At 39.1% G+C, this 12,954-nt stretch overlaps 1 protein-coding gene across 5 annotated transcripts; it reads left to right on the top strand.

The window, feature by feature from the left end:
• Nucleotides 1-787: 787 nt before the first annotated feature.
• Nucleotides 788-12,908, top strand: si:ch211-112f3.4 (EF-hand and coiled-coil domain-containing protein 1). 5 transcript variants are annotated; one of them, XM_024269563.2, is made up of 9 exons: nucleotides 793-1,556; nucleotides 5,553-5,976; nucleotides 6,055-6,183; nucleotides 7,846-7,901; nucleotides 7,992-8,136; nucleotides 9,771-9,918; nucleotides 12,216-12,305; nucleotides 12,398-12,445; nucleotides 12,543-12,908. In XM_024269563.2, the coding sequence occupies exons 1-9, from the start codon at nucleotides 1,007-1,009 to the stop codon at nucleotides 12,588-12,590; spliced, it is 1,638 nt and encodes a 545-aa protein (XP_024125331.1). In that variant the 5' UTR covers nucleotides 793-1,006; the 3' UTR covers nucleotides 12,591-12,908. The 5 variants fall into 5 exon arrangements, 4 of the variants coding, with proteins under 4 accessions (XP_036067688.1, XP_024125331.1, XP_036067689.1 ...); XM_024269565.2 differs by having other exon boundaries at nucleotides 796-1,556; nucleotides 12,398-12,464; XM_036211795.1 differs by having other exon boundaries at nucleotides 792-1,556; nucleotides 12,398-12,908.
• The last annotated feature ends 46 nt before the right edge of the window (nucleotides 12,909-12,954 follow it).

The raw sequence follows: 12,954 nt of genomic DNA, 5'->3' as shown, positions 1-12,954 counted from the left end.
CCATGAAACTGTTTTTTGTTCAGAAAAATTCAAGGGTATTTTGGGTTTTGTGGAAATAAAAAAGCCTTGTTCCTAAAGGTTTTGATGTTGTCCCTTAAGTTTGTTATTTACCTCTATATGAGATGCAAGTTCTAGTCACTTTAGAGTCTAGGTTCCTTCTTTGGGGTGAGGTTTGTGCAGGTCTCTGAAAAGCTAGAATAATGGGATATTTATTCCTCACACTTTTCTGTCATTACACACTAAACAAAGTTTATGCTGTTTGTCACAAACTTACAAATAACAAACACACCCACCATTTTTTCAGCAGACTCCTGGCCAGCTTAAAATCATCATGATTTTAGAAGAAGCTTGTGACAAGTTTAGCTTCAAATAAAGAATTTTATAAAATAAAATTATTATCTGTGAATAAAAAAAATAAAATCCCAATGTTTCTAAATAATACTATTAATAATAGCAAAATAAAATTTATTTTTGCTATTAAAATTTCGAAGACTGAATAGTGACGCAATGTTACTGCTTCTGAAGTGTTCTGTATGGCCTACAGCTCAGCATCAGGATTCAGAAAGACTTCAGAAAGAAATGATCTGCATTTTTAGGATATGATTTGTGATTAGAACCTTACAAACTGCGAGTGTTCAGGAGCGAGTGTGTTAAATGAATTTAAGACCATTTTAAAGAATTCTCCCTCTAGGCTAAACGTTCTCATATTTCGACATTTCATTGTTCTCTCCTATTACTCCTCCGATATCTGATCTATGATCAAACAACTTTTTTTGCTCTCCTGAAGTATGACAGGTACAGTCATACATACATGCTCGTTCAGGGAGGGCGTGCGCGCAGAGGGTGGAGTCACTGCTCTTCTTCTCCTTACAGATCCGCGCTGGAACGATTCGAGGAGTGGCGGAACCAAGCAGCATGTAGTTGCGTCACATTCCATTTTTGTTGTCATTTTTGCAGCTGTTGTGGTTCCAAAACGCTCAGAGAAGAGTTTTGACTCCGGGTACCCATGGAGCGCACTGTGCTGGCTGCTGCGCGCGTCCATCCCGCACCCAGAGCTGCGCGTAAAAGCGAGTGGCTCCGGAGCGCGCTGGCCCACCATCACTGCCCTGACGTAGGCGCAGAAAATGAGATAGTCGTCCTGGCCACCGGCATAGACCAGTACCTGCAGGAGGTCTTCCACCACCTGGCCTTTCCTAACCAGGAGGACTCGGTGTCGGGGGAGGACTTCGCAGCTCTGTGCGCGGTGCTGGGACTGGACGCAGCGAGGACGGACATGGATGAGGAGTTCAGGGACGTTTGCGCCGCTCTGCCCGATCAGATGTCCTTCAAGGAGTTTCACTCGCGCCTCTGCGCGTTTTTCCGCGCGCGCACCGCCGCGCAAAGCGCATGGCGCCTGCCGGTGTCTGAGGACACGGAGCTGGTGGAGAGGCAGATCCGGCTCCGCTGGCCCCGGTACAGACGGAGAAAGTGCGTGAGCTTCGATCTGACGAGAGATCAGAGCGGAGCCGTGAACAGATCCATGAAGCATCGAACCCCCGAGCAGGTCCACGAGCCAGGTACTGACTGACTGAGAAAGCTCCCCAGAACTTTATTATTCAAGGTGGAGTAGGTGGAGGTTGAGGTACTTGAGACCAAATTTGGTCAAAATCGTTTTTTTTTTCTTTTTGGCATTGTTCTTACAAAAGAGGACATAGACGAAGAAAATTAAACTTAAAATTGCAATTCCGAGTTTCTTTGTTCAAACTGTTGTGAATCAGGAGGGGGGAATCCCATTTGAAAAAAAGCCTGTATTTGTGACCTTGAAAATACCCTGGGAACACTTTTACTAGAAAGAATTAATTGGAGTGTCTCTTTAAATAATTGGAACCCAATTTTTTTAAAAGCCACATTAAATAGGCTACATATAACCTTGAACACCCGAGGCGTTGCCAGTGACGCTTATTTTTTTATTTTTATTTTTTAACTTACTGCAACTTTTCAACGTAATTCCAGTAGTTTTGAATTCCTTCAGAATCTGCTGGAATGACGTTGATCATGTTAACGGTTGAAAAGTTACAGTAAACCAAAGAACATTTACACTTGAACTCCAGTGTTAAAGGGTTAAAGATAGTAGTTTTACCTAAAAATCCTGCTCTTTGCAGATGATCCCATTCTTCAACCATCACATCCTGAGCGTGTCCCATGAGAGCCCTCCAGCTCCTTCAGACCTGTAAATGTCTCTGTTGTTAAACACACATAAAAATCCCTGTAATTATAGTTATTTTTTAATCCCCTGATGTTTTCCTTCCTTTGAGGTCTTACTTTCATCATTGTTTGCCATGAAATTAAATAAGGTTTGAATATATAAATTGCTTTACTTTGAAGGGTGTAACGGTTAGCACTCTTGTCAGAGAGAGCTGAATTGGGACCAGAGTATTGCCAAGAGCCTTTTGACATGATAAATATCCCAATATGTGTTTCAAGATACGATACATATCGCGATATATCCCAAGACGACCATTAATACTGGCAGCAGCATGGCACAGAGTTTCGATTCGGTATCCATCTCAAGTATAAAATAAAAACTGCGAGGCTGACAGAACATTTAGCACAAGCTGGTTCTCACGAGATGTTGTTGTTGTTTTGGTTTGGGTGTAGAGCTGCTCAAAGAGGATCTGTGTGCTGTGCTGCCAACTAGCGGTGGGGGGTTTAGGTGGAAAACAAAAGTAAGACACTGAAGGATGCTCATAAATAATGAATTAATCTCGTCTTGTCAGCATTTTTACCTGATTTAAGTTTTGCCAAAAAAATACATAGTATATGTTGCAATATATCGCTGAATCGATTTCCCCCTAAACCTCCAAATTGGGATTTTTCGGTGTGGATTTTGCATGTTCTCTGCATGGGTTTTCTTCAGGCCCTCCAGCTTCCTCCCACAGTCCAATAATATGCATTGTAGGTCAGTTGGTCACTCTGAAATTGTCCTTGGATGTGAAAGTGCTTGTGAGTGTGGATGGACTGGCAACCTGCCTGGCAGTGGCTGGGATAGGCTCCAGCAACCAAAAAAGGGAATAAGCTTGTTCAGAAAGTTGATTCGTTTTCCTTACTAATTACTTATTAATTTCATTACTTACTTTTACTTACTTTGAGATTCCAACAATAAATAGAAAAATAGCACAACAGTCCTTCATCTTTCTGCCTTTAAAAGTCAAAGTGGGAGTGATGTTGCAACACAACTTTGGTGACACAGACAACTATAGTTCTGGAGTAATTGTAGAATTTTCATCCAGATCTCTCTTTTCTTTGAAGACAAGTACTTAATCATTGTTCTATAAACTGTGCTAAGCTAATGTTTTTCTTTAAAAGGAGTGAGCTTTGGTGAAGAGCTAAAAACTATAAATTTACACAACTTATTTTCCCTCCAGTCATATAGTACATAAATCTAACTTTAATCAGCTGATTGTGAAGAAAATAACTGATTTTTGGGATGAAAGATTTCACCTATTTTTTGATACACAGGTAGATGTCATGTTTGTGCATTCTTAATTAAATCTACAGGTACCATTGATAAGTTACTCATACGTTCTGTAACCTCTTTCTGCTGGTCTGATGTGACTTGTACATTTCACCACTTGCTTTCTCCTTTAGTTTTGTCTGTAAAGTCCCACCTCGATCACCTTTTGCTATTTTTTAAGGTGTTCCCTGTGCTTTTTAAGTTATGTTTATGCTTTTTTTAGTCAAAAATCAATTAACTTTGTCGTTTTCCAGTACATAGTTTCTGAAGAGCGGCAGGAGTTCATTAGAAATTCACCTCTGCGTCTCTTCTAAACTTCTTTCGTCTGCTCCTGATTCACAATGATTTGAAAAAAGAAATACTCAGAAATGCATTTTTAACCTTAATGTTCTTTATATATCACCTCTATCATCAGAAAAATGTCCCAAGAGTATAATTAAAAATATTTGTTGTCTCTTTAGGATTTTAAAAGAGTCTAATTAATCATTGTGCAAATCTACAAAAAATATTTCCTTAAAACGTAGCTCCTCACAATGAGGCGGCCGTCTCTCAGCTGATCCCTGTGTCAGAGGGAAATGTATTTGACAACCCAACGAGTAGCACACTGAGGGTAAGGTAAAGGCAGTTTATTGAAGTTCTGGTGGTAATTGAACAATAATCAGTCATGTTCTAAGAACGGTTCTTTGGCAGGAGTACTCCAAGTCTAGGAAATAGCCCATAGGAAATGCCTTACCTCCAGCCCTCGCTAAATCAGGCCAGAGCCTACGCCGTCACTTCTTGATACGTCTGCCGTATTGAAACCCATTGACAGTGATTGGTCTGAGTCACATTTTTAGAGGAACTACTGTCACCAATCATGACTGAGCTTGTTTGAAGTCTATACCCTCTCTCTGAGAGCGAGCTTGAGAGAATCTGTCAATCAAGAGTTCGAGGTGGGGCCAGCAGGCACCACATGCTTTCACAGAAGTGTTTGATTGGTCGGTTTATGACTTGAATAACTTGCGATAAAGAAAAAATCTCTTTAAAAAAAAATAAGGATCATAAAGAACTTGCTAAGAGCAAGAGTGGTTATTCTAACAAATAAAATGAGTAATAACTGTCTATATCTCAATGGAAGTGTATGGGACTTGGGCCTTTCTGCAAACATCAAGTACTTCCTATTTGACACATGGGGTTGGGGGATTGAGAAGTCCATTGATATTCATGTCACTGGTCTTGACAAGCAAATTTTAACATGAATAAAATAAAAAATATGTATTCATCTCACTGTTCTGTCATTACTCACTAAACAAAGCTTGTGCTGTTTGTCACAATCTTACAAATAACTCATGGATCCACCGTTTTTTCAGCAGACTCCTGGATAGCTTAAAATCATCATGATTTTAGAAGAAGCTTGTGACAAATTTAGCTTCAAATTAATTGTTCTCTATTAAAGGAAGAAAAAATGTAATCTCAAAAATTTGTTTCTTAAAAATAAAAATAATAATGAACTGCATCCACTGCCCTTTTTTGGCCTGGAGAATCCACAGGGCCACATTTTTTTTTAAAACTAGATTTAAAAGCCCAGAAGCAACTTGTTTTTAGGTTTTTAAGGAAATGTTCTTGCACATTGCTTAATTGAACTGGCAGTAAAATAAAAGTCTGTACACATATTCTACAGCGTCAAATATATATATAAAAAAAGGCGATGTTTGGAAAAACTCAACAACTTTCTGGGGGATTTGAACCCAAATGCACATGTGCTCTCCTGAGGCTTCCAGGTTTTCAAGTATTACTGGTCCAAAAACCATGAAATCTCAGGTGTTCTTTAGGTCTGGAGTGACCAAAAGGTTTTTAAGAGGGTGGGGGTTTGGAGGCAGTGCCCACCATTCTGAAACATTATTAATACATAAGTGAAAAAGGGGCAAAACGGTTCATTTTAAGACTAGTTTGATCAGTAAACCCCAGCGCCTGTCTCAGGTTATATGTCATCTTCATCTATGCCATGACTTCAATGATGTTAAAGTAGAAGTGTCGCAATGAAGACAGATAAAAAAAAAGTTCCAATATTTCCCCCCAGAAGAGGTTGCAGCTCTCCGGGAGCTGGTGGAGGACCTCCGCTCGGCTCTTCAGGGGAGCGACGCTCGCTGCCTGGCCCTGGAGGTGGCCCTCAGGCGGGAAAGGAGCAGCAGGATCACTTTTCCATCCGACTGCAAATCTCCCGAATCATACGATGCCTCGGTAAAACCGAACCCAGCTCAGAGACTTCAGCTGCACCACAGTGGAGCTCAGAGGGATGGAGCTAAGGAGGCGCAGCGCAGATGGAATGACGGGGACCCCGTTCTCCGAGAGCTGAAGCTGATTCGATCCTCGCGTGACGGGCAGCTGGAAGAGGCCATCAAATTCAACCAGCGTTTGGAGGAGGAGCTTCACTGGGCGTATCAGGAGGTGCGCAAGCTGCAGGCAATGGAGTCCTCACTGAGGAAGGAAAACATACAAATCAGGTTTCTTTTTTAAAAAAGTCTGAACGTAAAGTTTTAAAAGTTGATATAAGATTTGTGAGATAATTTGACTGCTTTCAGGAGGCGAGCGGAGAAGGCCAGAGAGGCTCTGAGGGTGGGGCTGCAGAGGGTTCGGCTGATCCAGGAGCAGGCCCAGGCTGTGCCGCAGCTGCAGTCCCGGATCAGCCAGCTGGAGGCAGAGCTGTACAGGTGCTCGTTTTTCCAAGAACCCATTTACACATCATTTGCCTGAATCCTGATATGTGACTCGCAGTTCTCAGCCTCTGAGGACAATCCAATTTAATATTTAATCTCAGTCGTCATTCAATAGAAGTTTTTTCTGCCAGGAAAAATCTCCAAAGCTCAAATTGTGACAGCTTTAGCAGCTCTGTGACAACTTTTTTTTTTCACTTCCTGGATTCAATTTTCTTTCATCCAAAAGCAGAGAAGCATAGCAGAGATCATCAGGATTATAATGTTTAAAAAAATCAGTAGCCACAGCTGCCAAAACATAAATGGATTATTGGAAAAAAATGAAAACATGCAGATAAGTTAGTTTTGGAAGCTGAAAAGTTCATTTTTTATCTGCTGATGGAGGTAATTTTTCAGTAAAATGTACAACAGTAAAAAGTTAAATCCAGCGGCTAAACTGAATCCTAAAAAAAAAAAAAAAAAGAATAAATAACCCTCTGCTTAATTAATTGATAAATGCCTAAAAGAACTGAAAAAGTGTAGGATGGCCTAATTCCCAACTCCAATGAAAATTGTGTTTTTAAAATCTTTTTGTGGCATTTTACTGATATATTTAAAGAAAATTAATTTTAAAATTTAATTTCTAAGTATTTCTTTATTTAAACTGTTGTGAATCAGGATCAGGCGTTAAAATGTTGTTTAAGAAATATTGTATTTTCTTTGTCTTTTCTTCATCCAAGTTGCCTTCTGGCTCTAAACTGTACGGCTGGAAAGCTCCAATTATGCTTGCCATTTTTGTTGCACTGCTAATGTTAAGTTAGGGGTGTTAAGGGCTGTAAGCCAGCAGGCGAGAGAATGCAAACAGAGAGCTCTCAGCAATGGGGGAGGGAAAGAGGGAATATTTTATTGAACTACTGCCACCCTGGAGAAACCCTTATCCATAAACTTGCTCTTTGAATTTGCTAAAAACAGCCAAAGATAGGATTATAATTGTTTAAAAGACGATTGAAGGGGGACTTTAAGCTAATGGCTCCTCCCATCACCATGACAACCCAATGACCAATCATTTAAAGAAAAACAAAAGTGTTCGAACACAGAAACTACAGTATCATCTATCCATACATCTCAAATTGTGAGCGGTCATCTCATGTCATGCAGTGATTGTTGTAGCATCTGGTCTATTTTTTGGTCAAGCTGCGATTTTCAATTTTCAAAATTTAACCAATCTTTCACAGCTGTCGGCTGTCGCGAAAAAATATGCGTCTGGTGTGAACTGGAGGTGAAGCGGATTCCGCGCGCACACCACTTCGCATTGCTACCGCGTCCGGTGTGAACCCGGCGTTACAGACAGATTCTGTCTGTGATGGAATCTTCACCAACCAGGAAGTGAGATCTGATGATGTGGGCGGAGATTTAACAGTTCATATTAATTATTATTAAAACAAATACTGTGTGTACTGACTAAACCGGTGCTAACAATTATTTTCTATGAGGCAAAAATGTCCTCCTGAAATCCTCCACCACAGCTTTTTATTAATTTCTTATACATACCTTTACTCCTTTCTGTTTTACTAACATTTTTTCATGTATAATACCTTTTTTTTGCTTATTGTCTGCTGTCTGAACAAAACAACAAAAAAAGTTACAGTTTTGTGTGTAAAATCTTGTTGTGACCAACAGGGGGCGCAACACCAGCAACACCCCAGATCACTCTGAAGACTCCTGCAACCAGACGGGTGAGTGGCTCATGATAACACTTTAGGAATGATCAAATTGAAGTTCTCTCATGGGCTGCAAACATTTTGTTTGTTTTTGTTTTTTTGCAGAGAAGCATCCGGAGGTTCTGCCTCCAGAGGCCGAGTGTCTGCAGCGCGCCGTGGAAGGAAGAGCTGCGTCTGATGAAGAGGAGGACGACAGGGGCTTGAAGGAGGTGAAGAGGCATGCCTGCCATCTGCTTGGCTGTGGAAAAGGGTCAGCTAACATCTCACACCCAGGCTTTGTTGTCAAAGTTCATGATGTCTGCTGTAAGATCACCTTCTAGATTGATTGGTGATTGATTGACTGATACCTTTTACAACTTTCCTTGAAGGCCCAAAGCGCTTTACAGTCACAGTCCCATTCACCCAAGCACACACACATTCACACTATCTCTGCTTCATAACACAACCTATAACCACCAGGAGTAATGTGGGGTTCAGTGTCTTACCCAAGGACACTTTGGATGTTGTACCTGATGTTGATACAGATGTTCAAAGTTGGTCAGCAAAATATAAAGTTTGAATAAGTGAACTATCATGACAAGAATTGCAAAATGTAAGACTTTCATTCTTTTTTTTTCCTCGTTGCTTTGCCCCGCCCTCATAATTCCTGGCCAATGACTGAAGAGATCTTTAGTCTTGTGGATTTAATCACAAGCTTTAAAACAAATGTCTGGTTGATGGGAGTCCGAATACAGACCAAGCGCAAGGTTTAGGACTCAATCTGGACCAAATTAAGCAGACTCGGTCTAGACCAACAGACTTGTCCAGTCTGAATACAAGTTAAATAACTTGTTTACACATTAGAGACATGAAGGTGTCATGACCTTTGTGATATTCTGGGTCATAAGAAAAAAATGGTATGACTTGGGCTCATGAGTTGTGTCATGGTGGCTTTTGTAATTGGAAGGCGGCAGTCACATTTTCACACACCCCGCAGTGGTCGTAGAGGTTTTAAGTAAAACTTACAATTTTTTTTAAGTTGACATCAGTCAGTGGCACATTTTGTGGCAGTCCAGTGACAGGCGGAGATGATCGCATCATGAAATCAGGAGGCAGCTGTGGGAGATCACATGCTGGCAGTTGTATTTGTGACCGTAGCCTTAGTGATCCACATGCTCACCATGACCTCTGGGAATCAAATCCTGACTTCCCATGTACCAGTCCAGCACTTAACTAGTCTGCTGCCTTATTTTCACAATAGGAATAGATTAAATAGAAAACTCCTCCCTTCTTCACTTCGCATTAGTGTTTTCTCCTGATCTGCATCAAACCTGTGAACAGAAGGTGGAGCGTTAGGTTGAAGCAGCTGTCATCTGCTCCAATCCCACGATGGTGGTGAAGATATTTGGTTCAGTGAAGATGTTGTTCTGTAGATAGACCCTCATTCTGTAAGTTCAGACTTGATTGGGACATCACGTAACTTATGAACTTAACCACGGTGATGACCTTGACCTTTTTGAGAACACCTGGTGTTGTTTTTTTGACGAGGTTATGACCACTCCATGTCTTTTTCTATTGGCCCATAATGGAGTCTGAACACTATAGAAATGTCTCATCAGTGTCTTTGTTTTGACGTGTCTTCAGACGGCAGAACGGTGTTCTTCCTTCTACAGATCCTTCATGCTTCCCTTTGATCAGGTTGAGGATGATTCTCTGAGAAGAATTTCCCAGAATCTTGATAAGGTTAAAAGACGCTGCAGTGTCTCACACCGCAGATCTCAGATATCAGCCCTCACTCAGAAACAATGGCATCATTGTTTGGCTGACAGATGATGAACTCCTGATTAGAAGTTTGATCTTTCAAAGTTTTAGATTTACCTTCACGTTGCATTTCTATTTTTTTAGCTGTCAGAACAGCGCTGCCCATCAGTTTCTGTCCCAAAGTCATGTTCAGGAGAAAAACAGTGAGCATCCTGACAAGGACAGCAGGAGCTGCTGTAGTCGGATGGAGCTACTCAAGAAGAAACCCGACGTCAGCTGTGACAAAGACAAGGTGAGAAGGTTAAAAAGTTTGACACCTGAGGAAAAGAATGTTGGTGCAGCCCACCCCCACACTTCTGCATTCTTCTACATTAAAGTCTGGAGCAGGAAAGCATCTTTGGAACTTAAGGTTTATAACTGCTGCCATCTAGTGGATTAAGAGTGCAGCACAGAAAATTGTCGTTTTTACAATAGATGTGCATCTGTTACTCTTAGACATACATACAATAAAATAATAAGATCGAGGGTGGGAATTAATGCGATTTTTCTTCTACCTATTATTCCCCAATAACTTTATCACTTTTTTAATCTCTTTATCTGACTATTTTATGGTTGAAAATAAAAGAAAAATTATCATTAAGTTTTTTTGGTGAAAAACAACAATAAAAAATAGATTTTGTCATTTTTATGGCCAGGTTTTTGACACAGCATGATGCTCTACTCTGCTGGTGTTTTTTTATGATCTATTTATTTTGCTTCACTCAATGATATTTTACTATGTCACTTATTTCATAATTTACTATTATACTTTACCCTTTTTGTCATCGTTTTTAAATGTTTTGAGTTTTAATGTATGGCACCATGTTTGACTGTTAAGGAGCCACATCATCCAACGGGATTCAAAATGTATTTATCCTTAGCAAGTTTAAAAAAAACACTTAAAAAAAAGGCATATGTGGATTTTTTAAAATAAAAAACATAACTAAAAAATACAGGATCTATATTTCCATTAAAAAACAATGTAAAATTAGAAAAAAAAAATATTAAGAAGCTGAAAACAGTTAAAGTTAAATGAAAAAAGGTTTTTGATATCTATAAAGTTGTCATAAAAAAAGAAATAAAGTTTAATTTACTGTACAAAAATATAAAACCTGAAGTTAGCTTTTAGGTACTGCTGGTGAAGGACCCAAAATGCAGGAGATTGGTGACAGAATCTAAAGCATTTATAGAATAAAAGAAAAAAGAAAAGAGAGAGAGAGAGAGATTGAAACATGACAAAACCATTACAAGAAACAAAAAACTGTTAAAAACTCATTGACTATATATAAGTCTGTCTATGGTTAAAACAGAACACAGCAGATGACCTGAAAACCAGACACTTAAGTACACTGAGGGTAATTAACAGAAATGAAAAGAGCTTTGGATCAGAGTGACTGATGGCGAACAACTCAAAACATGTCCAAGAACAACTAAAGCAGGATTGTTACATTAGTAAAGTAAAATATAATAAATTAATAGCACTGTTGCTTTATCTTTAACCCTGTTTACCATCTTTATGCCATTTTCTGATTTTAAAACAACATAAAAATGTTTTTAAAGATTCCTCTGTGTCTGAAGTGGCAACTTTACACGATATAGCTGCTCTTCTCAAATCTATGACGATTTTCAAATGTTTTTTTTTTATGTTCTTTGATTCATTGTATTTTTCACATATTATTTTGCTTTTATATTTTATTTAATTAGTCTACATGTTTTTTTTTGTTTGTTAGTCTTTTACATAGAACTGGCTGTTTTGGACCTGCTCTTTATGTGTTTTCTATCCATCTTGCTGAAACCCTTTTGGCGTATCACGATTACTGGAGCCTATCCCAACCACTGCTGGCGGGGTTTTTTATATTTATGCTTACGTAGTTCTTGCTAATATGCCTAATGCTAATTGGTGAGTTTTCTTAACTTTGTGAAGCCAATGACATAAAAAATGACAGAAAATTTACTTTTATGTGACTTAAAATGTTTTTAGACCCTTTGGTGGAATCCATAATTATGACACATCGTTTGAGTTGGTAAGTTTTTGCTCATGACCATGTTAGTTTAAGATGCAAAAATATTAACATTATTAACATTAACCTTAACGTGTTCAGGAAAAAAGCAACTTATTTACCTGCTGTCTCAAATTTGATCCACACATTTTTAACGTGGTAAAACTGTTTTATAAAGACTTAATTATAAACTAATTTTGCATTCTTTCAATTCAGCAAGTATTTAAAAAATGAAAAACAATAGATGAGCAACAGTATATTCACCATAAAGTTTTAAATTTTAGCAAAACTTTTTCCCGACAAAAGTTTTTTTTTAAATTTTACGGAAGCAACCATTTTGAAATGATTAGGAAAAGCCCCTCTACTGCCTCTAGTGGAATGATGGGGAACTACAGGGCAGGAAACTTGGATTAAGTCATATCCAATGTTTTTTTTTAAGGAAGTTTTGGTCATGTTAACAGAATATGGGTCTCAGAAGTGTGTGTATTAAATATGATATGAATGGTAAAGTCGAGCCAATTTGGACCTGACAGTGTTCTTGTTTCTCCAGAGGTCAGACAGGCTGCAGGACAAAGAGAAAACACGACTGGAAGACAAATTCAGGGACTCTTTGTCTCTGCTATTGCAGTTTCATAACCAGGCAAGCAAAAAATATGTGTTAAAAAATGTTGTCAAAAGATCAATTATATGTTGTTTTTCCTCAATTCAAAAGCCCTTTGTGTTTCCCTCCAGAAAGCGTCCTGCAGAGTCCTGGAGAAGCTTGTGACGGACAGCCTAGAGGTGTGCAGCAGGAGTGCAGGTGGACGTCTGATGCCTCCAGTTTGTGCCTATTTGTCCGTATTTGTCCTAACCCTTGTCCTCCATCCTTCACGTGTAGGACCGTGACAGCTCACACAGGCAGCCAACGGCCTCTGCACCCACCTGACCTACAGTGACCTCCACCTAAACCTCCAACCTTCAACTTTCTGCTTAAATGTGCTAACTAGCATACCAAATTTATTTAATATAGCTGTGGCTTTGTAAAATTCTGACCGAATTCCCTCACTACTAGATTAGGAGTTTGACATTTTTCCATGGCATACGATTCTACAAATCCTAACTGTGTTAAAGGTTTAGTCCCACACTATGTAGTCTTTTATGAGTAGTAGTGAGAAAATTTGGACATAGACCTTTTGTTATAATGTAACTTTTTATAACTTGAAATCTTAAGTGATGTGTATTTTATATGAAACATTTTCCTCAATCCTTGTTTCATTACATGTTTGTGTCTCTAAAAGTTAATTTTTATA

Source organism: Oryzias melastigma, linkage group LG5 (assembly GCF_002922805.2).
Source record: "Oryzias melastigma strain HK-1 linkage group LG5, ASM292280v2, whole genome shotgun sequence".
NCBI lineage: Eukaryota > Metazoa > Chordata > Actinopteri > Beloniformes > Adrianichthyidae > Oryzias > Oryzias melastigma.
Note: the sequence above shows the minus strand (reverse complement) of the source record. Positions and strands in the feature narration are given on the sequence as shown.